The 22,263-nt window shown below is 38.3% G+C and overlaps 3 protein-coding genes across 3 annotated transcripts in view; 1 reads left to right on the top strand and 2 right to left on the bottom strand.

Annotated features, from left to right (window-relative positions):
• LOC134848411 (TBC1 domain family member 25-like) overlaps nucleotides 1–22,263 on the bottom strand; it is a 548,746-nt gene that overhangs the window by 220,278 nt on the left and 306,205 nt on the right. The window lies entirely within an intron of this gene.
• LOC134848414 (RNA polymerase II-associated factor 1 homolog) overlaps nucleotides 1–22,263 on the bottom strand; it is a 201,036-nt gene that overhangs the window by 150,833 nt on the left and 27,940 nt on the right. The window lies entirely within an intron of this gene.
• LOC134847782 (ras-related C3 botulinum toxin substrate 1-like) lies at nucleotides 476–21,885 on the top strand. Its single transcript, XM_063864997.1, has 3 exons — nucleotides 476–821; nucleotides 3,549–3,748; nucleotides 21,463–21,885. The coding sequence occupies exons 1-3, from the start codon at nucleotides 662–664 to the stop codon at nucleotides 21,688–21,690; spliced, it is 588 nt and encodes a 195-aa protein (XP_063721067.1). The 5' UTR covers nucleotides 476–661; the 3' UTR covers nucleotides 21,691–21,885.

The following is a 22,263-nucleotide window of genomic DNA, read 5'->3' as shown; positions in this document are numbered from 1 at the left end:
CGACTGCCCCTCTCTCTGTAAACTGACCCTCATAAACATTTAAAAAAACTGTTTTTTCAATTTTTATTTTTTCTGTGCTGTTGTTTGCTAAATTACTTCGCGTCTTTTGTGTGTCTCATCCCATTTTTTATCCACTGGGGGACAACGCTTACTTTCATGAAATTTTTCATGTTGGAAAATTCGGAATTGCCAGCATTGAAAAAAACCTGCCCATTTAGACTGTTTTTCTGAAAGTATATAATATAACTGTAATTCGCTTCAATTTTTTTCTGCAATTTTATTTCAGAGGTTTTCCAAAAATGTCTTTTTGGTGTTCTCTTGAGTGAATTCAAGGATTTGTGAAAAAATATCCAATGAATCACTCGAAAACGAATTTAAGATTTTTATGTAACGTAGTTTTCTGGTCATGAGCGTATATTTATGTACAGAAAGGTTATCTATATACCACCATATATGTTTTAATTCTTTACATCACCGTATGTGTTCTAACGAAAGCACGAGAAAATATGTTCTGTTCATATAATTTGTCTGAATCTTTTTGCTAAAAATAAACAAGAACAATCCTTCAGAAATTATTAAGCAGACTAGACACAAAACTCATGCTTAGCGTCAGTTCGGATTCGGTGTTGGGCTAAATTGAACACCGACCGTGTGAACAATCATGAAGAGAATTAAGTGTGTGCTGGTTGGAGATGGAACAGTAGGAAAAACATGTTTGCTGCTCCGGCTGACCGAAGACAAGTTTGCCTACGATTATTTGCCCACTGTTTTCGACACGCGCAACTACCATTTGACGATTGAGGGAGAAACCTACAGCCTGGGTATGTTTTCGCAAAAGATTCTGATTTCATTTATCTAGGGAATTAAACTCGAAAACAAAGGTTATCCTTATTTTTTCTAAAAATGTCTTTTACACAATAATGGCCATCTTTTTAATTTAAGAAACTTAATTGCTTAGGCCTTCTTATTTCTAGTTTGACATCTTTCTTATATAATCCATAGCTTCTTTCATGGCCTTCACCCTGAGAATTTGTCAACCACAATTGGATTGTTCTTTGCTGTGATGACATACATTGAGGTCACTTTTGCCCTCACACATCTGGATGGCTCCTGCTTTCCCTTCATTTTCCTTATCGCAACGTTCAGATTTTTGATTATAGACTCTCAGGGTTAATTTTAGAGAATTAAAATTAAGTTTTTGAGCCAAGGGCTTTTTGGTCAAGATTAGTAAAATTTGCTTCGCCTCGCGATCACGGTGTACCTCGAATGAGGAAGTTTACATTGGAGTGCTTACTCAAAAACATGGGGCTGCATGCGCTCTCTCGTCAATTACCTCTAAGGACGTGTTTTTTTCTTTTTCAAGCATCTTAGAACGTAGTTTTTATGCTTCTGCAATCGTTCTCTCGACGCAACCTGTCGCTATGTGGGTGTATGCGAAGAATTGATGGTTTCAACCCTTGTTTCATTACTGCAAACGCCTTGATGACCTTAGAAAATAGTTTTTTCTGATTCATTCGACTTTGTGAAGGACTCGGTCATGGTTAGCATGTTATTAAGTTAAAATAATTGAGAATCATTTTAATTTTGCAAGGGCAACTATTGAGGTATGCGACCAATTGGGTCCAGGTTACGATTGTTCTTGGTTTGAATGTTTTTTTTTCGGGCTATAGCTGTGATTAATTGGTCGACTGATGAAAACTCCATCTAAGTGGCTGCTAAGCATGTGAATTTAAGCTCAGATTAGCTGTTGAGTCTCGAAAGTGGTCAACCCAGTCAAAAGATCAACGATCATTTAAATTTCAATTTTGAGCTCAATCCAACCCATTTAAACCCTAATCTACACTGATAAAGAACAATTTCTTCTTTAAATATTTTTAATATTTCTTACCTTCCAACCAATTTTTAAACGCTTTTTAAGTGTTACTTTTTAGACGAAGTTGCTCATATGTTTAAAATAAAGTTTGATCTACCTCACGGGTTGACCTCTATAGACAGAAAATGCTAATCGTACAACTCCATATACTATTCTATGAAAAAGTACGACTCATACAAATTTCATACATTTTGTTAAAATGGTGTCATCGAATTTTCAAAACAGATTTTTCTTGTTTTGGCATAAAAATTAGTGTGTCGTACTAAATAAAAAAATTTATGTCAACAAATGTTAATCATAAAAATTCTATATATAAAAATTGTATGACTAGCATTTTTTATGGCGACAACAAAAATTTTGACAAGTTATTTTGAAATCGACCAAAAAAACTTTTTGTTTTTTTAGCCGCAAAACAAATTTTGTAGTCAAACAAACATTCTCCAAAAAAAACGTTCGCATGCAAAATTTAATTTTTTGTGTGCACAATGTAGTCCAGGACTCTTTTTCGTATAGAAACGCTTCAAGCTCATTACTTTCGGATGGCATCTTTATGAATGCCTTGATTAATGTCTGATTAACCAAAAACTTATATTTTGAAAATTATCTGTAAACAATTAAGCCAAAATTCAAAAGTTTAATTCTTTCAGTATAGTATTTGTGTAAGTCAACTCTTAGACAATTCAGGTCGTTTTTTAAGCCTTGTAAATGCAAGACGGTCGAAACATTGTTGACGAAACGTAGTTTTAAGTAAACCACGATTTGTGTCACTTGTGTTCGGCTACGATCGCATCATAAAAACCTTGAGAAGTTAAATTTTAAAGAAAACATTTTTTTTTGGTTCCTGGAAAATTGCTAGTCATACAATTTCCATATATGAAAATCACTAATCATAGAACTTTCATGCAATTTTCTGTACATGGATTTGCATGAAACATATATGATTACCATTTTTCCATATATGAAAATTGTATGTGTAGCATTTATGATCAACCCGCGCTAACAATTGCCCCCATCCTATAGTGTCTCTTAAAGAATTGTCACCCCTATGAAAATAAGAAGCAGTAAACAGCACTAGAGTCTTTTATTTATCAATCGCGCTTTGCTGCATTCTGATTGGTCGAAAATACTACAAGCTTAATCTTCTCAAAAGTTACTCCATTTTCTTGAAATAAAGGTAACTGTTAAATAGATCCAGAAATCTCATTATTAAAATGGAGCTAATCGAGGTTTTTAGTCAACTGCTTCCTTTAAAAAAAGCTTACATCCAATACGAGGCCAAACTGTGTATTTTGTTAACTGTAAGCAGGTTCCGCAAAAAGACCGCTCTCGGCGCTCTCTGTCTCTAATTTGTTTTGGGTGTTGTGTTTTGTTTGAAAAATTTTTAAAAAGTGCCCAAAAAACGCCTATTTTTAACCTTTTTTCCGAAAATTTGCCTGCGGCGCAGACAATTTGGTAAAATTATGGTCTTTATAGTGGTTTGCGAGAGCTCAGAAAATCAGTTTGGTTGAGCTAAAAAGAAGACAAAATTTTCAAAAGTGTTTTGAAAATCCGCCCCCCCCTCTCGAGAAAATCCTAGATCCGCCCCTGATGACAAGCAATCTTCCATAGAGACAATTTTGGAATTCTATGATAAGCGTTTTTTGTAATGAAAAGCAAACTTGACTTGACCGCTTAGAATTATGGGACACGGCTGGGCAAGAGGACTACGACACACTGCGACCCCTATCCTACCCTAACACAGATGTATTCATCCTCTGCTTCAGTGTCACTAGCGTGTCCTCATGCAAGAACATATACAGCAAATGGATGCCCGAATTAAAAAGTTTCTACCCCCAGTGTCCAAATGAGTGTCCGGTGGTACTAGCCGCACTCAAGGTAAGACTGGGCATCATCATCATCATCATTTTTCAATTCACACTTTTCTTTCATCAGTTTTTAGTTATAATCAATTTTATTCTTTAGCTACATGCCCTTTAATTAGACACACTTCTTATAGTTACACACCCTTCACAGAAATTTTCGTTTATTTCATCTTGACTTTTTTGCTGTTGAGTATAAAAGTTTATCAGTAACCTCTCTTCAATCCGTAGGATTGCTTTATTTAACATACATTTGAATGCTAGGTTGCAGTTGACATCCTTGTTTGTTAGTATTCATAAAAGACTCCAACTAGTTAAAATGTTAAAATATCAGAACTATTTTTCTTCTTCCCCGTTTCTCACCTGGGCTTGTTAAACAAAATTACACAGAACAATTTCGAGTTTTGATTGGGACGCGTGTGAGGTTTTTTTGTCACTGGACTCCACTGTTTATCAATGGATTCTGCGGCCAGTTTTTCCTTCTGTCACTGGATTCCACAAACACAATTTTAACTGTTTCAACATGTATCGTACGCATTTTTTCATCACCTTGATTATATATATAATAAAAAAACATATCCCCTAGAACTTTGAAAATTGCCTTTCAATTTAGAAAAAAAAGACAAATTATATAAGTCCAAATGAGACAATTTAAACATCTCAATTTTCACAAAAAGAGAACTAAGATCCCCCTCCTATCAACCACATTTTTCGCTAATGAGGGAAGTTCGAAGTTCATTCCTGGTTAACCACCCCCATTGAAGACAATTGTCTTAATTGCTGAAAGAAAACGCACCCCCCTCCAGCCGCACCCCCCGCAATTAGGACAATTTTCTTAAAAGCTGAGGGGGAGGGGTAAACTGAAGTAATAGTAAGATGGTTAGTTGAAAGATAGTTGCAATGGAAAACATGACTTAGGGAAAATTGAGAGGTATACTGTCTCACTTTCTGAGACACATGTTTTTGTCACGTAAGCTGAAAAAGATGTTCGCTGGCGGAAACGTTCACCAAATCTATAAAAAATCAGGCAACGAAAAAATGGGTCCCACAGCGGAATCTATTGATAAATTGTGGAATCCAGTGACAAAAAGAATAAATTGGTTGCGAAAGCCACTGACTAAGAGTGGAATCCAGTGACATTTCGCTTCAATCCACTCAAAATGTAAAAATGCATTTGTCTCATTTGTCTGCGGATCCCAAAACAAACCACGTCTTAGCATTTGTCTCCAAATTCCGCATTGTAACTGGATTCCAAATTTTCAGTTTTATCAAATAGTTTTTAAAAACTTTTGTTCGATTCTATCAGGTTTCCGTCTTCAAAGGCTTTTCGCAATGTTGCGGAATCCAACGCAAATTATGCGGATTGCAGGGACAATAAGTGCGGAATCCAAACCACTACCAGAGCACCCGAGCTTGGCATCGAATTGGTTGCTTGGCGGGAAAATACAACTTTAGTTTAGCCCCCAAAATGCATAATACAAGTTTGAACTATAGTTGCATATAAAACAAGTTTGAACTATAGTTGCATACAAGGAACGTAGCCGAGCGTATACACAGTGCGTCGGGGCGGGTTCCACTCAGATCCGAATCCCGAGTAAATCCTTTCCTTTCTAAGACTCAAACAAACGTCGAACTTGACGAGACATAAATACACGCTCATCCCAAAAAACTTTTTCTGCTTTGCTTTGTTTAATAAAAAAGACCTTGACCGACCTTGATTGACAGGTTTTCGTCTTTAAAAACCGTGTTTTGCTGCCAAAGCGTGAACGCACTCACTCGCTTAAAATCGGTGCAGTTTCAAATCGTCTGATTAACGAAATTTTTTATGTGTTTTGAGCCGACTAAATGAAGAATAAAATCTTTTTATTCCAAATTAATTTTTGGTCAGCTTTTTATCCAGCATATCTTGGTGGTGCGACCCGGGAGCTAAAAGAGTCGGGAACTCAGGAAAAAGCAGATCATGTGAACTTCTTTAAAACAGAGGGATATTCTAAAAAACAGAGCAATCAGGCGAAAGCGGCCCGGGTCGAGATCCCGCTCAAAAACCGCTCAAGATATGAGCGGTTTGAGCGGTTTTTCAGCAAGATTTGAGCGGTTTGGGCGGTTTTTTTGGAAAAACCGCTCAAACAGCTCAAATCTTGCTTAAAAAACCGCTCATTTCTTGCGGTGATTTTTGAACGGTTTTTCAAGCAAGATTTGAGCGGTTTTTGAGCGGTTTTTGAGCGGTCTTATAAAGAAAACCGAATAAAACCAACAAAAAGGCCTGGAAAGGTAATTTGTTCCCGGGTTGACATCCATAAACCGAAAATGCTTATTTTAAATTTCCCCACACCGAAAAAGCTTATCATACAATTGCCTGCATCAAATGTATGGAAAAATGCTAATCATACAGTTTTCATACAATTTCAAAAAACCATTGAAAAAAGATTCAATCTAATTTCTCCGGCTATTTGAACCAAATACAACAGTCTGTTGATGAAAAATAACTACGTTTATTTTTTTTTTGAAAAAAAAAATGGTTAGCATATAATTTCCATATATGAAAATTGTATGATAACCATTTTTTCATGAAAGGCAAGATTTTCAGAAATTGTTCAAACTTGTTTGTAAACAAATTTAAATTATTTAAGAAATGATTTGAGCGGTTTTTGAGCGTTTTTTTTTAGATAAACCGCTCAAAACCGTTCAAATCTTGCGCGGTTTTTGAGCGGTTTTTTTAGATAAACCGTTCAAAAACCGCTCAAACCGCTCATTTGAAGCAAGATTTTGGGCGTAATTGTCTAAAAAAACCAATCAAACCGCTCAAATCTTGCTTCAAATTAGGTGAAAAATCTCGACTCGGGGGGAGACGAAAGCAGTTGCGTTGTCCGAAAAAAATAAGTTGAGGACCTTGGCGAAAGCAGTTGGCGAAGGCAGTTAGCGATCTTGGAAGCCAAGGCGTCCACGGTAGCAGGACAGTGTCTCGCTGATTACCCTGTGTAGCCGTACGAAAGCCAGACAAGGCAGGTCGCTGGCTTCAACTATGGCGAAACGGAGGCCTTTGAAGGGGTATCTTGTTCTGGGCAAACGGAATCCTTTTGTTGAAAGGGGAATCCCGTTTTGGACAAACAGAGGCCTTTCTAAATGGGTATCGAGAGAAAGTGCTGAAAGACAGAAGGTGATGACGGAAAGTCTGCTGAACTCAGAAGGTGCTGACAGACATTCCCCTGAGGAAGTGGTCAGTTAAGGTTGAGAAAATCCAAAAAAACTTAAGAAATATCCAACTCCTATTTTGCTCGAGAAGACTGCCAAAGGTCTAATTTGTTTCTTTCTTTTCATCCGTTGTGCTAATTTCAATTTGAAGCTCTGCAGCAATTATGTTGCTAATTGTTAATGATTGCATGGCAAAACACGTTTGCAGGTAAAAAAAGACATTTTTTGGTAAGTTCTTGTCATCAAATAGTAGGTTTGGTTGTTTTTCAAAATTTGGGCCAGAATTTTGGACCCACTTTGTTCGAACCTGTTAAACCTTCCGCCATCAAAAAGCTCCAAAAACCGAAAAAATCTATTATATTTCCGTCTAAAAAACATCAGTCTAGTATATAATAATTCAAAAATCCCAGTCGTATTAATTAGTCCTAGTTCAGGTGACCTCAAGTTTACTCCGAGTGGTTGAAAGGACTTTGATTTATTTTATACGAACCCCCTTAATCTACATGAAACCTTTCGTAAGTCGACAAATCCGCCGCGTCCGTTTTTTTTATACAAAACAATTAATGGTTTTTACTATCGGTGCAAGCTCGTTGCATCACGCTCTAGAACAGCTACACGCTTCACCTTGTTATCAATTTGTTGATACTGACTTAGCAGTACTTGGTCTAAGTTTTAAATCGAACGCCGTTAAACCCCGTAAAACTAAAAAACACTGTTTTGAGTCATTTTTATGTCATCACTCGATTATCGTGATTTGGCGCGACGTCAGAAATAACTCAGTAGGTAGGAATAATTAGTAGCAATGAACTCAACCCTTTGTCCGAAGACAAGCTTGTTGCCATCCTAAAACGCTATCGAGCGAAAATTAGTGCCATCGTTTATTGTCAACGCACCGGAAATGAAGAAGTTTTTGAGAAATTAAACAGTTCAAATTTTCTGGCAATCGGTATATTCGATCAATTGATATCGAAACGTAAAGGTAAGGACAAGCGCTTGCGCAAAAAAGTTGACATTACACCAGCCCGATGAATTAGAGATCAAAATTTTTCGGATCGTTTGCAGATACGCGAAAAACTCAGAACACTCTAACACTAAGAGGAAAAATAGTTGAACAAGAAGTAATGTCAGCTCTTTAAGCACAGCACTCTCATCTTAGTCCTTTTGCAGGAGCAACTAGCCGAGGTATACAGGTCTTTAGCTCAGAAGCTTTGCCCTGTACTGGCGGTATAATTTGTTGCTTTAATGTTACTGTGCTTATAATTCGTTTTGTTAAATTTTTGTAATGAATTTAGGTTTGATATGTCACCGATTTATTTTTAAAAGCACATCGTAACATTTTGTCACAAGGATTCAAGAATTAGGCCGGAAAGTACAAAACCTTCTTGAGTCTCGGCGTATTTTGGAAATTGAGCTCCTCAATGTTCGAAAATACATTCAAAAAGCCATAGAGAACAAAAAACAACAAATGATGGCTAAGAACTACATCAAGAACGCAAATGTTTTCCTAGAAAAGGCTTTTTCAATAAAGATGATATTTCAAGTCTTTCAAGTCAAATGGCGGAAAAGGTTTTTAATAAAGATAAGATTTGTGAGGAATTGGAACAGTGGCCCGACTTGGTGACGAAAAGACAAGTTGATGTAATTCAGAAAGCTAGGAGCTATGTACGATCTGAAGAACAAGTAAGGTCCGTTTACTGGGTATCAAGCAAAGCTTGGAAGAAGTACAAATCCGCGAGGAGAATTAGAAAAATTATGTTAAAGCCAAAATAGCCGAATTTGATTTGGAGTAAGACTCCGACTTTGTTCACTTGTTTGCTAGCTCGGTAAGCTCTCACAGAGAAACAGCAGATAAACGCACAGAAATTTGATTGAAATTGTGCCGAATTTGAATCCGGTAGTGATCGTAACCGAACCGAGCGCATATATTTTTGGATTGGATACGGTTACCTATAACGCGCTGGTGAATATCGTTCCTGTGCGTAACGGCTGATTAGGTGGCTTGTCTTCTACGATGATGCATAGGGGTGAAGTACCTCCCAGTGTTCCTAAATCTTTTAGAAAGGTTGCTGCCGGCAGTAATACTCATCAAAACATTGGCGAATATGGGTCGAACTTAAACGAAAATGAAACTCAATCACAGCGGTTTTCAGACGCAAATCAGTGGGTTAATGCTAAGTCAGCCACGTCTGCTGTTTCCGAAAGTATTTCATCACCTTCGTATAAAAATTTACCACCTCATTTTGCAGTTGTTTTGGCAATACTCCTCGTAGGTCATTCCACGTACTTCAACTATTTCTCTAACCCGAACCTCACATCGTGGTTCCCTGCAACTGCAACACCGAATTCTGCAGTTTGCAACTCTTTAGTTTTGACCGAGTCATCGTCCGTCTTTGAGGCAGTAACATCTGTAGCTCCCCAAAATCCCTAACTTTCCCCTAAATAGCGGTGGAGCAGTTTACTAATTCACTCCGCCACACGACAAGTGCCCTTGCGTTCAACGAATTCGTCGGATATTCCTTGCTTCTCCGTTCATAAGCCGTAGTTTCAGGCCCCATCGTGCATATACCAACCTGTCTTAATGCATGTCAATCAACCAACGCAATAGATGTCCGTTCGAGACGACTTAGCCGAAGTCTTGGCATCGAACCGGAAGGATCCATTACCCGAATAGAAACTTTCCAAGTATGAGGCTAATCCGTTGGAATGGCTTGATTAGATAGATCAATTTCGAAGTGCGGTTGATTCACTATCAACTCTCTCGGATGACATCAAGCTGACGTACCTGAAAACATTGGTAACTATGAAAGCTAAGTTGGCAATAGCGAACTTCGCGTATTCGAGTCGAATTTACAGGAATGCACTAGGAAGCCTTGAACGAAAATTTGGGCTACCTCAAACCGTCGTGAACGTCTACCTCGAAAAACATAACAGCGTTTCACCAGTTAAAATGCACAGTTCGGAAAGCATTTTTAATTTTGCTTGTGTTTTTTCAAGTCTTGTTTTTCTGTTTTGATTGCTGTCATATGAGGACGATTCGAAAAGAACCATCATCTTGAATCAAGCCCTATGTAAATTGCCTCCAAACATTAAGGAGTCTTGGTTGTCTTACACGGTCGAGCCCATTTGACTTTGCCCTAATCTCCTTGATTTCAAAGAGTGGTTGAACGAAAAGGCCGATACGGATGAGCGTTTGAAAATTTTTCCTGGATAAGCAAAAATCGAGGAACCCGTCAAGACAAAAACTGCCACCCGAAATTTTTTGCGTCCAGTGCTAAGCCGAACAAGGTTAAAAATCCTGCCTACCCGCAGTGCCCTGGAACCTGGAATGCATGGTCTTCAAGAATAGAACCCTACTCAGAGTATGAATTTTTCCGCAGAGAAAATTTTTCTCGAAAAGAAGAAAACAGGTCTTCTCTCGAAAGGCTCTGCCGGATATATCAACGTCGTCTTATTCCGCATTCGTGCAGGACGTTTTTGGTCTTTTCCAGGTTATTGAGTCAAAAACCGATATGCCCTCGTTTTGTGTGATTCCGCGAGCAATCCTTCCTGGCTTTCCGCACGCTTGGTCTGAACTTGTTCGAGAAAGAAGTTGTTTTGAACCTAAATAAATTTATTCAACGGATTTTAATGCGACTGAGTTAGTTGAGGTCACAGTCTCCGGTGACATAAATAACTAATTTACCTTCAGTATAACCGCTCATGTAAAGGATGAAATTAATGTTGGATCTCGAAAGATTGATGTTCCGGTTCGTCAAGAAATTTTTCCATACCCGGGACCAATAAAGCCAATCGGCATAATTATTCAGACATCAAAATGGTAATTGGACAGAATTTTTATCACCGTATAGGCACGTTCCATTATATTCACAACGCAGATAGGAAAACTCCAACGGCTGTTTGTCTGCCGGTAGGATGGGCTTTGAGTGGCCCACACCCTTCGTCGTCTGGATTGTTGTCAACAAGTTTCAAGTGCAATGCCGAAGACGTGGAATGCCGATTATAGAGTGCCGATTATAGCAGTTCTTTACCCAACAATTATTACTCAGCGCTGGCACCGTTCAAGACGCTTGAAAAATGGCTTGACATAAAGAGTAAATACACTGAGACAATATAAAAGGACCTCGATAAATGTTATATCATTCCGGTTAAACTCCACGGACTGGCAGCTCCTCTCCAATTGAGAATGGTTTTTATCCCACCATCTTGTCCTCAACCCATAAAAGCCTGGTAAATTTGTCGGGTTTTAAATGGCGCGTCAAAACTTCGCGGCCAATCTTTAACCAAAGGGCCCTGATTTATTGCAAAATTTGTTACACCTGTTTGGAGGCTTCCATTAACATTAGTTTGCCTTCTCCGCGGACATCGAGGGTATGTTTCTACAGGTTGGGATAACCCACTGTGATCAACTTTCTTTGCGTTTTTTGTGGCGCGAGAATGCCACATCGGACGTGGAAGTTCTCCAGTAGACCGGGCATGTTTTCGGTGCTCTGGACTCCCCGACAATCGCGAATTTCCCAATTCAGCAAACCGCCAGAGATAACTTTGAAATTTTTTCGGAAGCATCTAGAGCAGCACTTATTTGGTTTTAAATGGATGATTACTTGGATTCAATCAAAAACCGTATTGATGCAATGAGAATAAGCAGAGATCTGGTGAATCTTCTTCAAATGGGAAGGTTCCGTCTCGCCAAGTTTGTTAGTAATTGTCATGCAATTGAAGAAAAAGTAGGCCCTTCAATTGATGTTACTGCACAATTAAAAGACATTGCGAGTGGTAATCACTATTTGAATTCTCGTGTAAAAGGGTTGAAGTTTAACCATAAAAGTGACTCTCTTGTTGTTAGTCGTGGAATTGAGCGTGAGCTCCAATCATCTGTTACTCAACGAACTGTTTCCAGTTTTATTTCATTGGTCTTCGACTCTATTGGTTTCGTGGCTCCCTACACGGCAAGGGCCCGCCTCCTTATTAAAGACATTTTGCGCAAACTTGGCAACAATATGATGATCCCTTACCACAAGCGCTCCGCAAGCAATTCATTTAGTGGCATTCAAGCCTTTCTGTATTTGGAGAAATATTCATTCCTCGGTGCTGATTTAGTAATCCGTGTAATCAAGGTGAGCTCCATATGCTTGGGGATAGCTCGCAAGATGTGTTTTGCGCGGTTGTTTTTTTGTGCTCGGAATATTGAGATTCAAAAAACTCAAATTGAGTTCGTTTTTGGTAAAGCAAGAGTGGCACCAATGAAGGCTTTGTCCATTCCGAAGCTGGAAATGCAGGCAGCCTTGTTGGTATCTAGGTTGAAGTAAGATATATTATGGGCATTTTCAAACAAGGTATCCCGCACCTTTTGTGTACTGATAGCACTACGGTATTACAATGGCTTTACTGTGTTGAAAAATTATCAATTTTTGTTGCAAACTGTGTTTGTGAAAGAAAAGAACTCACCAATGTGGAGCAATGGTTCGATGTAAATAGTGGAGATAATCCCGTGGACACTGGGACACGCGAATATTGGCAAAACGACACAATAGATAACTCGACACATTCTCTCACCAGTTTTTCGGAGCAGTCAGAGCCCGTACTTGTTTTGAAGGGTATAGTAGTTTTACAAAACTGCATCGCTACGTTTGCTTTAAGTTGATGTTATTGCCAAACCTCAAGCCTTTCCGCGGTCCTACCGCTCAAATAACTTATCTGGTTAAATAAGCTATTGGGAAAGATAAATTGTTATATTTGGATCAATCCGAATTGTTCCCAGTTGATTTGAAACAACTTCAATCTGGCATACCCATAAGAAGTTCTAGCCGCATTGCAGATTATCGCCGTTTATCGGCCCCGGTGGCATCATTCGTTCCACAGGACAGAATCAGCGCTTAGCCGAAATTGTTTTGAAACTAAACATGCAATCATCTTAGATTCTCGTCACTTGTTGGTGGAAATTGTTTTTGAGGCATCTGCATTTTGCCCACGAACATCAACACTTGGATTGTTTGCGGTCCATGGTACAAATTGAGTTTATGGTGTTGGGTGTGCGAGAGGTCCTCCGGGGAATTAAAAGATGTTGTTTTTTGCAGAAAATGCAAGGCAAGCACGTTACATCCTTGGTCAGACCTCCCTGTCGAACGGCGTGGTTACCGCCATCGGCCTTTCAGTAACTGTGTGGACTATTTTGGTACCGCCATTGTATGTGACTATTCGCCACAGTAGTGAGAGAGATGGGCTTTTCTGTACACCTGCATGACTGACCTTGCTGTGCACATCGGAACATTTTTGTCTCTTGCATTATGGTTATTGAACGATTTATCGCAAGCCGTAGTACGCCAATTGTCGTGAGGTCAGACAACGGTACCCCAATTTCGTTGGAGCTGAGAAAGTAATTAAGCTTTGCGTTCAAAATTAAAACAAACAGGCTCCGCATTGTCAGTTCCTAAAGGGATTAACTGGAAACACAATCCTCCTGGTCTTGGTAAAGGTTAATGCGCAGTTGCAAACGCATCTTCTACTCAATCATTGGAGCTTGCAAATTAATTGATGAGGTACTGTCGACCAATTTTTGTTTATTGGAGCACTCATTAAATGCCCGTCTAATAACGCCTGTTGACCCCAACTCAACTGAATTGGAAGTCTTAACGCCTAACCATTTTCTCTTGGGTGAGCACTCTGTTAACTTTCCGCTAACACTTGATGAAAGTTTCGACCACCGAAAGCGCTATGTGAGAGCACAAGCTCACGTAAATGCTATTTGGCAGCGTTGGCCGAAGGAGTATGTCCCTTCCTTGAACAAGAGCTCAAAGTGGCATGCCGAATCGAAACGCGATTTACTACGGCAAAGAAAAAGTCGCTCGCTCCGCAACCGTTACGGCCCTATCGGGCCAATTAGTGAGACCCCTCGTTAAACTTGCTCCGGCTCTCGCCTCTTTGGGGGATGATGATGTTGCTGAGCAAATAGTTAATCCAACGCAACTTATGCGGATTGCAGGGACAATGTGTGCGGAATCCAAACCACTACCAGATCACCCGAGCTTGGCAGCGAGTTGGTTGCTTTGCGGGAAAATACAACTTTAATTTAGCCCCCAAAATGCCTAACACAAGTTTGAACTATAGTTGCATATAAAACAAGTTTGAACTATAGTTGCATACAAGGAACGTAGCCGAGCGTATACACAGTGCGTCGGGGCGGGTTCCACTCAGATCCGAATCCCGAGTAAATCCTTTCCTTTCTAAGACTCAAACAAACGTCGAACTTGACGAGACATAAATACACGCTCATCCCAAAAAACTTTTTCTGCTTTGCTTTGTTTAATAAAAAAGACCTTGACCGACCTTGATTGACAGGTTTTCGTCTTTAAAAACCGTGTTTTGCTGCCAAAGTGTGAACGCACTCACTCGCTTAAAATCGGTGCAGTTTCAAATCATCTGTTACTCAACGAACTGTTTCCAGTTTTGTTTCATTGGTCTTCGACTCTATTGGTTTCGTGGCTCCCTACACGGCAAGGGCCCGCCTCCTTATTAAAGACATTTTGCGCAATTTTGGCAACAATATGATGATCCCTTACCACAAGCGCTCCGCAAGCAATTCATTGAGTGGCATTCAAGCCTTTCTGTATTTGGAGAAATATTCATTCCTCGGTGCTGATTTAGTAATCCGTGTAATCACGGTGAGCTCCATATGCTTGGGGATAGCTCGCAAGATGTGTTTTGCGCGGTTGTTTTTTTGTGCTCGGAATATTGAGATTCAAAAAACTCAAATTGAGTTCGTTTTTGGTAAAGCAAGAGTGGCACCAATGAAGGCTTTGTCCATTCCGAAGCTGGAAATGCAGGCAGCCTTGTTGGTATCTCGGTTGAAGTAAGATATATTATGGGCATTTTCAAACAAGGTATCCCGCACCTTTTGTGTACTGATAGCACTACGGTATTACAATGGCTTTACTGCGTTGAAAAACTATCAATTTTTGTTGCAAACTGTGTTTGTGAAAGAAAAGAACTCACCAATGTGGAGCAATGGTTCGATGTAAATAGTGGAGATAATCCCGTGGACACTGGGACACGCGAATATTGGCAAAAATTCTTAAAGAAAGTAGCTGGGTCAGTGGATCAAACTTCCTATTAAGCAATGAGTGGCCTTTCAAATCAAATCTAGATATTGTTACTAGTATCCTTTCAAAGAAATCTGTGGACGACACAATAGATAACTCGACACATTCTCTCACCAGTTTTTCGGAGCAGTCAGAGCCCGTACTTGTTTTGAAGGGTATAGTAGTTTTACAAAACTGCATCGCTACGTTTGCTTTAAGTTGATGTTATTGCCAAACCTCAAGCCTTTCCGCGGTCCTACCGCTCAAATAACTTATCTGGTTAAATAAGCTATTGGGAAAGATAAATTGTTATATTTGGATCAATCCGAATTGTTCCCAGTTGATTTGAAACAACTTCAATCTGGCATACCCATAAGAAGTTCTAGCCGCATTGCAGATTATCGCCGTTTATCGGCCCCGGTGGCATCATTCGTTCCACAGGACAGAATCAGCGCTTAGCCGAAATTGTTTTGAAACTAAACATGCAATCATCTTAGATTCTCGTCACTTGTTGGTGGAAATTGTTTTTGAGGCATCTGCATTTTGCCCACGAACATCAACACTTGGATTGTTTGCGGTCCATGGTACAAATTGAGTTTATGGTGTTGGGTGTGCGAGAGGTCCTCCGGGGAATTAAAAGATGTTGTTTTTTGCAGAAAATGCAAGGCAAGCACGTTACATCCTTGGTCAGACCTCCCTGTCGAACGGCGTGGTTACCGCCATCGGCCTTTCAGTAACTGTGTGGACTATTTTGGTACCGCCATTGTATGTGACTATTCGCCACAGTAGTGAGAGAGATGGGCTTTTCTGTACACCTGCATGACTGACCTTGCTGTGCACATCGGAACATTTTTGTCTCTTGCATTATGGTTATTGAACGATTTATCGCAAGCCGTAGTACGCCAATTGTCGTGAGGTCAGACAACGGTACCCCAATTTCGTTGGAGCTGAGAAAGTAATTAAGCTTTGCGTTCAAAATTAAAACAAACAGGCTCCGCATTGTCAGTTCCTAAAGGGATTAACTGGAAACACAATCCTCCTGGTCTTGGTAAAGGTTAATGCGCAGTTGCAAACGCATCTTCTACTCAATCATTGGAGCTTGCAAATTAATTGATGAGGTACTGTCGACCAATTTTTGTTTAATGGAGCACTCATTAAATGCCCGTCTAATAACGCCTGTTGAACCCAACTCAACTGAATTGGAAGTCTTAACGCCTAACCATTTTCTCTTGGGTGAGCACTCTGTTAACTTTCCGCTAACACTTGATGAAAGTTTCGACCACCGAAAGCGCTATGTGAGAGCACAAGCTCACGTAAATGCTATTTGGCAGCGTTGGCCGAAGGAGTATGTCCCTTCCTTGAACAAGAGCTCAAAGTGGCATGCCGAATCGAAACGCGATTGACTACGGCAAAGAAAAAGTCGCTCGCTCCGCAACCGTTACAGCCCTATCGGGCCAATTAGTGAGACCCCTCGTTAAACTTGCTCCGGCTCTCGCCTCTTTGGGGGATGATGATGTTGCTGAGCAAATAGTTAATCCGACGCAACTTATGCGGATTGCAGGGACAATGTGTGCGGAATCCAAACCACTACCAGATCACCCGAGCTTGGCAGCGAGTTGGTTGCTTTGCGGGAAAATACAACTTTAATTTAGCCCCCAAAATGCATAACACAAGTTTGAACTATAGTTGCATATAAAACAAGTTTGAACTATAGTTGCATACAAGGAACGTAGCCGAGCGTATACGCAGTTCGTCCCGCAGGTTCGGCACAGGTTCAAATCTCGAGTAAACAACGATGTTGTTTTCTCGTCAAAGTGGTATTTGTTCACTGACTGAACAGTTTAAATGTACAAAACTAACTAACTGTTTGGTCTTATTTATTCCGGGTGATAATCTTTGCTCCTAAGATGAGTGTAATACTTCGAGTTTTGTACATTGAATTTTTTCAGTCAGTGAACAAAAACCAATTTGACGGGAAAAAACAACAGTAATTTTCCCGAGTTTCCAAGAAAGAGACAGAAAACTTCGGCTCGGTTTGTTTTGTGCTCAGAATAGTTCATATGTAATATCCACTTGCGGTTTCTTACTTCAGACAAGTTTAGGTTTTATTTCAACTAGCAGTTATTGAAGTGACTTTGATAATATCACCTTTAAGATATTCATGTTTTAAGCTATGCAAAAATTTAAAAAATATATCACATGTGATCATCTTTCAATTACCAATGCGACCAGACCATTTCAAGACATTTATTGCAGTCAACTTTCCAGTTTTTCTTAACGCGTAACCGGCGGCAAATGCCAGCTAGTTGGTCGTATCAAGTTGTAAGTATTTAATGCTCATATATCAGGCCAAAGCCCTGGTTGTTTCGTCTCAAATAAATTGTTCATTTTAAAAAAATAATAGTTATAATTGCTCAAATGTCAATGTCAAACACTAAGTGTTGATATTAGAATCGCAAAAAGGGAGGCGTTCAACAGTGCCGAAAAAGGCGGGAAAACTTCAGAATAATTTCAACGCATTTTCTAAAAAGAGGAAAATTACTGACGCTAATTAAAAAAGAAAATCACTCCAAGTTTGGCGCCAAAATGTCTTCGACCGCAAATTAAACAATTATTTTGGCGATAAAAAACGTGTAAGCTGCAAGTTTTCTCGCTCAAAATCTTAAAGTGTCTCCTAAGATTGTAAGCGATCGCCGTTTAATTTTTGATTGCCGCACTTAAAATGTTGAAATTTGTTCAAATTTTCGGCACTATTGAACAAAATTTTCATTTTCGGCACTGTTGTACTTCGGCGTAGTTGTACTGCCCCACAAAAAGCATTAAAATGACCAATTAGCCAATTAGCTCGGATGATTTCAATTCAGAACATTTTTGTGTGCGGGATAAGACTTCGTGTTCTCAATGATAGACAAAGTCTTCAAAGTATTAAGCCAGTATTTTACTTCAGTGGAAAAGATAGTGCGTTGCACACCCGCTTGCGAACACGTAAATTCAAGGTTCAACCCCACGCTACAACTTTCTTTCAGAAATTGGTCGGAATAAAAAACTACAAGACTGCTCGTATCAGGGCGCAGCCCTGAATGTTCCGACTGCCTTTAAGGTTTATGGAGCAGCAGTAATAACATTTAAAAAATTAAATGAAATAAAATAAAATGAAATTTCTTTTCTTCTAAAATTTGATTTTTTTAATAAAAATCATCCCCCCACACGCCATATAAAGTAAAATATAATAGATTTCGCTCCTAGTAACAAACAATTATGGCAAATAAGCTTCGTTCAACCAATTTGGAACGATTTATAAGACGGATTAAATCTCCGCTTACGCGTTAATAGCGCGAATTATATCGCGCGTTAATTGTCCCAAATTGGTCAAAATGGCAATCTTTAAACCCTCATAACTTTACAAAAAATGATCACAGGTGAAATATCTTTTCAAATTTAAGCTCAGGACAACAATACCTTTTGAATGATATAAAAAAATTCCGTCAAAAATGGCTAGTTAAAAAGTCGAAATTTGTCAGAAGAAAAAAAAACCCACCCCGAGCACAAATATTCCGTTACTTTCGTATCGAAAGACGGAACTATAAGCATCTTCCACTTCGATTGTCAAAACAATCAAATACGTTTTTACTTTGATAGCGCAATAAAAAACATCCAAGACAATAAAATGACAATAAAAAACATCCAGGACTGCAGTTTTGGCTCTTTTCCAGTTTCCCACCCCCTCGTAAATTTTCAAAATAAAGCTGTTGAAAAATTGTTCACACGGCATTTTGCATGTAAGAAATGTTGTGAAAATTTGTTCACCTGTTTACGCTGACACGTTTTAATGCACTTTTTAACATGAAAAGTCATTTTAATTAAGTTTTCATGTATTAAATTTCCGAAAAAATCAAAAGGGGGGAACTTGAAAAGGGCCGCAGTTTTGTGTGATCTACTTATTAATTGCCCCTTTTAAGAAAGGGGGGAGGGAATTGTTTTAAGTAGGTTAAGATAACACATTTTCGACCGCTCAGGGTGCAGCAAAGTTCTAATTCTCAAGAGAAAGCTCAGTCCTAATTTACCGCTTTTTTAAATACGGGTGGCAATTCTTAAGTAGATACCGGGGGGGGGGGGTAAGTGTTAAGTATATCCGTTTTGTGCTCGGGGTGGGTTTTTTCTTCAGACAAATTTCGGCTTTTTAACTAGCCATTTTTGACGGAATTTTTTTTTATCATTCGAAAGTTATCGTTGTCCTGAGCTCAAATTTGAAAAGATATTTTACCTGTGATCATTTTTTGTAAAGTTATGAGGGTTTAAAGATTGCCATTTTGACAATTGGGACAATTAACGCGCGATATAATTCGCGCTACTAACGCTTAAGCGAGATTTAACCCGTCTTAAAAATTGTTCCAAATTGGTTCAAGGAAGCTTATATGCCATTAGGGATTTGTTACAGGGAGCAGAATTTATTCTTTTGTACTTTATATGGCGTGTGGGGTGATGATTTGAATGAACAATTTCAAATTTTAGAAAAAAAGTTTTTCATTTTCTTTTATTTCATTAAATTTTTTAATGTTATTACTGCTCCATAAACCTTAAAAGGCAGTCGGAACATTTAGGACTTCGCCCTGATACGAGCAGTCAGGTTATTGTTCCGTAACAAAAATAACGGAATATTTATGCTGGGGTGGCTTTTTCTTGAATTACGGGGGTTTAAAGATTGCCATTTTGGCCAGTTTGGGACAATTAACGCGCGATGTTTCGCGCTATAAACGCGTCAGTGGAGAACTAATCCGTATTAGAAATCGTTCTAACCTGGTTGAAAGAAGCTCATTTGCCAAATGTGATTTTTTACAAGGAGAAAATTAACCTTTTGTATTTTAAATGGCGTGTGGGTGTATGATTTCCATAAACATTTCAAGTTTTAGAAGAAAAAAAATTTTCGTTATGTTTTATTTCATTGAATTTCTTAATGTTATTACTGCTTCATAAACCTTAAAAGGCAGTCGGAACATTCAGGACTTTGCCCTGATACGAGCAGTTTTTTTATTCTTCCGTAACGAAAATAACGGAATATTTATGCTTGGGTGGTTTTTTTCTTCAAGCATTTTTCGACTTTTAACTATCCATTTTGACGAAATTATTTAATTACTATTTTAATTGTAATCTTTTTTGATAACATTATGGTGATTTAAAGATCGCTATTGAATTGATATTTTGCGCTATTAACGTATGAGCGGAAATTCAAATTGTGTTCCAAATTGGTTGAAGGAAGCTTATTTGCAACAACTGATTTGTTGGTAGCAATGAAATCTTTCACTTTGTGTACTTAATAAGGCGTATGGGGAGATGGTTTTCATAGAAGCTCTCAATTTTAAAATAAAAACTTTCTTTTAATTTCATTTTATTGTTTTGACTTTCGATATGAAAGAAACGGAATATTTGTGCTCGGGGTGTTTTTTTAGACAAATTTTTGACTTTTTAACTAGCCATTTTCGACGGAATTTTAAAAAATAACTCGAAAGGTATTGTTTTCCTGAGCTCAAATTTGAAAAGATATTTCACCTGTGATCATTTTTCGTTAAACTACGGGGGTTTAAAGATTGCGATTTTGGCCAATTTGGCACAATTAACGCGCAATATATTTCGCGCTATTAATGATTAAATGGAGATTTAATCCATATTAGAAATGGTTCCAAATTGGTTGAAAGAAGCTTATTGTTCCGACTTTCGATACGAAAGTAACGGAATATATGTGATTGGGGTGGGTTTTTTTTCTTCAGACAAATTTTGACTTTTTAACTAGCCATTTTTGACGGAATTTTTGACGGAATTTATATCATTCGAAATATAATGCTGTCCTGAGCTGAAATTTGAAAAGATATTTCACCTGTGATCATTTTTCGTAAAGTTATGGGGGTTTAAAGATTGCCATTTTGGTCAATTTGAGACAACTAATGCGCGATATATTTCGCGCTATTAACGCATAAGCGGATAATTAATCCGTCTTAGAAATCGTTCCAAATTGGTTGAAATAAGCTTTTTTGTCATAATTGATTTGTTACAAGGGGCAAAGTTTAACTTTTTGTGTTTTATATGGCGTATGGGGGGATTATTTTAATAAAAAATGTCAAATTTTAGGAAAAAAATTTTTCATTTCGATTTATTTCATTTAATTTTTTAACGTTATTACTGCTCCATAAATCTTAAAAGGCAGTCGAAACATTTAGGGCTTAGCCCTGATACGAGTAGTCTTGTTTGCCATATGTGATTTGTTACAAGGAGCGAAATTTATCCTTTTGTAGTTTAAATGGCGTGTAGGGTGATGATTTTCATAAAAGTTTCTAATTTTAGAGAAAAAAATTCATCGATTTATGTCATTTAATTTTTTTAATGTTATTACTGCTCCATAAACTTAAAAGGCAGTCGGAACATTCAGGGCTTCGCCCTGATAAGAGCAGTCTTGTTGTATTTGTTTTAGATTGACAAACGCAAAGAGAACCCCAATGGCACTATCGCCTCCTTCGAGACAAGCAATTTGGCGCAGAAGATAGGGACCACATGGTACCACGAGTGTTCGGCCAAAGACGACATGGGAAGGGAAGATGTGAAAAGGGTGTTTGAGAAAGCGGCCCTCGCAGCCATCGATGCCAATGTAGTGGCGATAGCTTCGAAAAAGAAAAGGAAAAGGAGATGCATAATTTTGTAATCGAAAAGTTGTGCTTGCTGAATACCATTTAAAAGTTTTGATATTGTCATGTAAAACGTCAAAAAGTCTTTAGCCCAGAATTTTGTTCGACATCAAACCACTTTGAAGCAATACTGTGCTGATTTAAATTACCCGGACACAACGCATTAAAATCAAAATTTGGGTTGATTTTACGTGAAAAACGATAACGATACAATTTGATAAGAATTTCAACAGAATTAATAGGGTGCAATTTAGTTTGCAAAACTCAGACACAAAACTTAACGCCAATAATGAATCGATTTTGTTCTTATTTTGGTCAACCGAAAAATACGCCAAAACTGTCCAGTCAAATTTTTGTCAAAATTATTTCATTTTCTGTTTAGTGCAGAGCTTAAAAAGTACATAAACTTTTACTTTTCTCATAATATTTCGTTTTTGAAAAAATGTTCTCTACCTTTTCTTTTTGGCAGTTTCATTTATATTTTGACAATGGCAATACTTTTGGGTGATTCAGATTCCAATTTCAAATCGTAGTTTAGTTGTTGCTTTTAAATGATTTCTTTTGATTTTTGAGTTTTTGAGTCTTTCAAT

The sequence above is a fragment of the Symsagittifera roscoffensis genome, chromosome 6 (genome assembly GCF_963678635.1).
Source record: "Symsagittifera roscoffensis chromosome 6, txSymRosc1.1, whole genome shotgun sequence".
Classification (NCBI taxonomy): Eukaryota; Metazoa; Xenacoelomorpha; order Acoela; family Convolutidae; genus Symsagittifera; species Symsagittifera roscoffensis.
This window is presented reverse-complemented; position numbering and strand designations above follow the sequence as displayed.

Excerpts from the sequence above, each read along its gene's own strand:
- LOC134847782 (XM_063864997.1), top strand. The coding sequence starts at position 662 with ATGAAGAGAATTAAGTGTGTGCTGGTTGGAGATGGAACAGTAGGAAAA. Across the intron at positions 822-3,548 it reads GGGAGAAACCTACAGCCTGG|AATTATGGGACACGGCTGGG; the intron begins GTATGTTTTCGC and ends TTGACCGCTTAG. Across the intron at positions 3,749-21,462 it reads TGGTACTAGCCGCACTCAAG|ATTGACAAACGCAAAGAGAA; the intron begins GTAAGACTGGGC and ends TATTTGTTTTAG.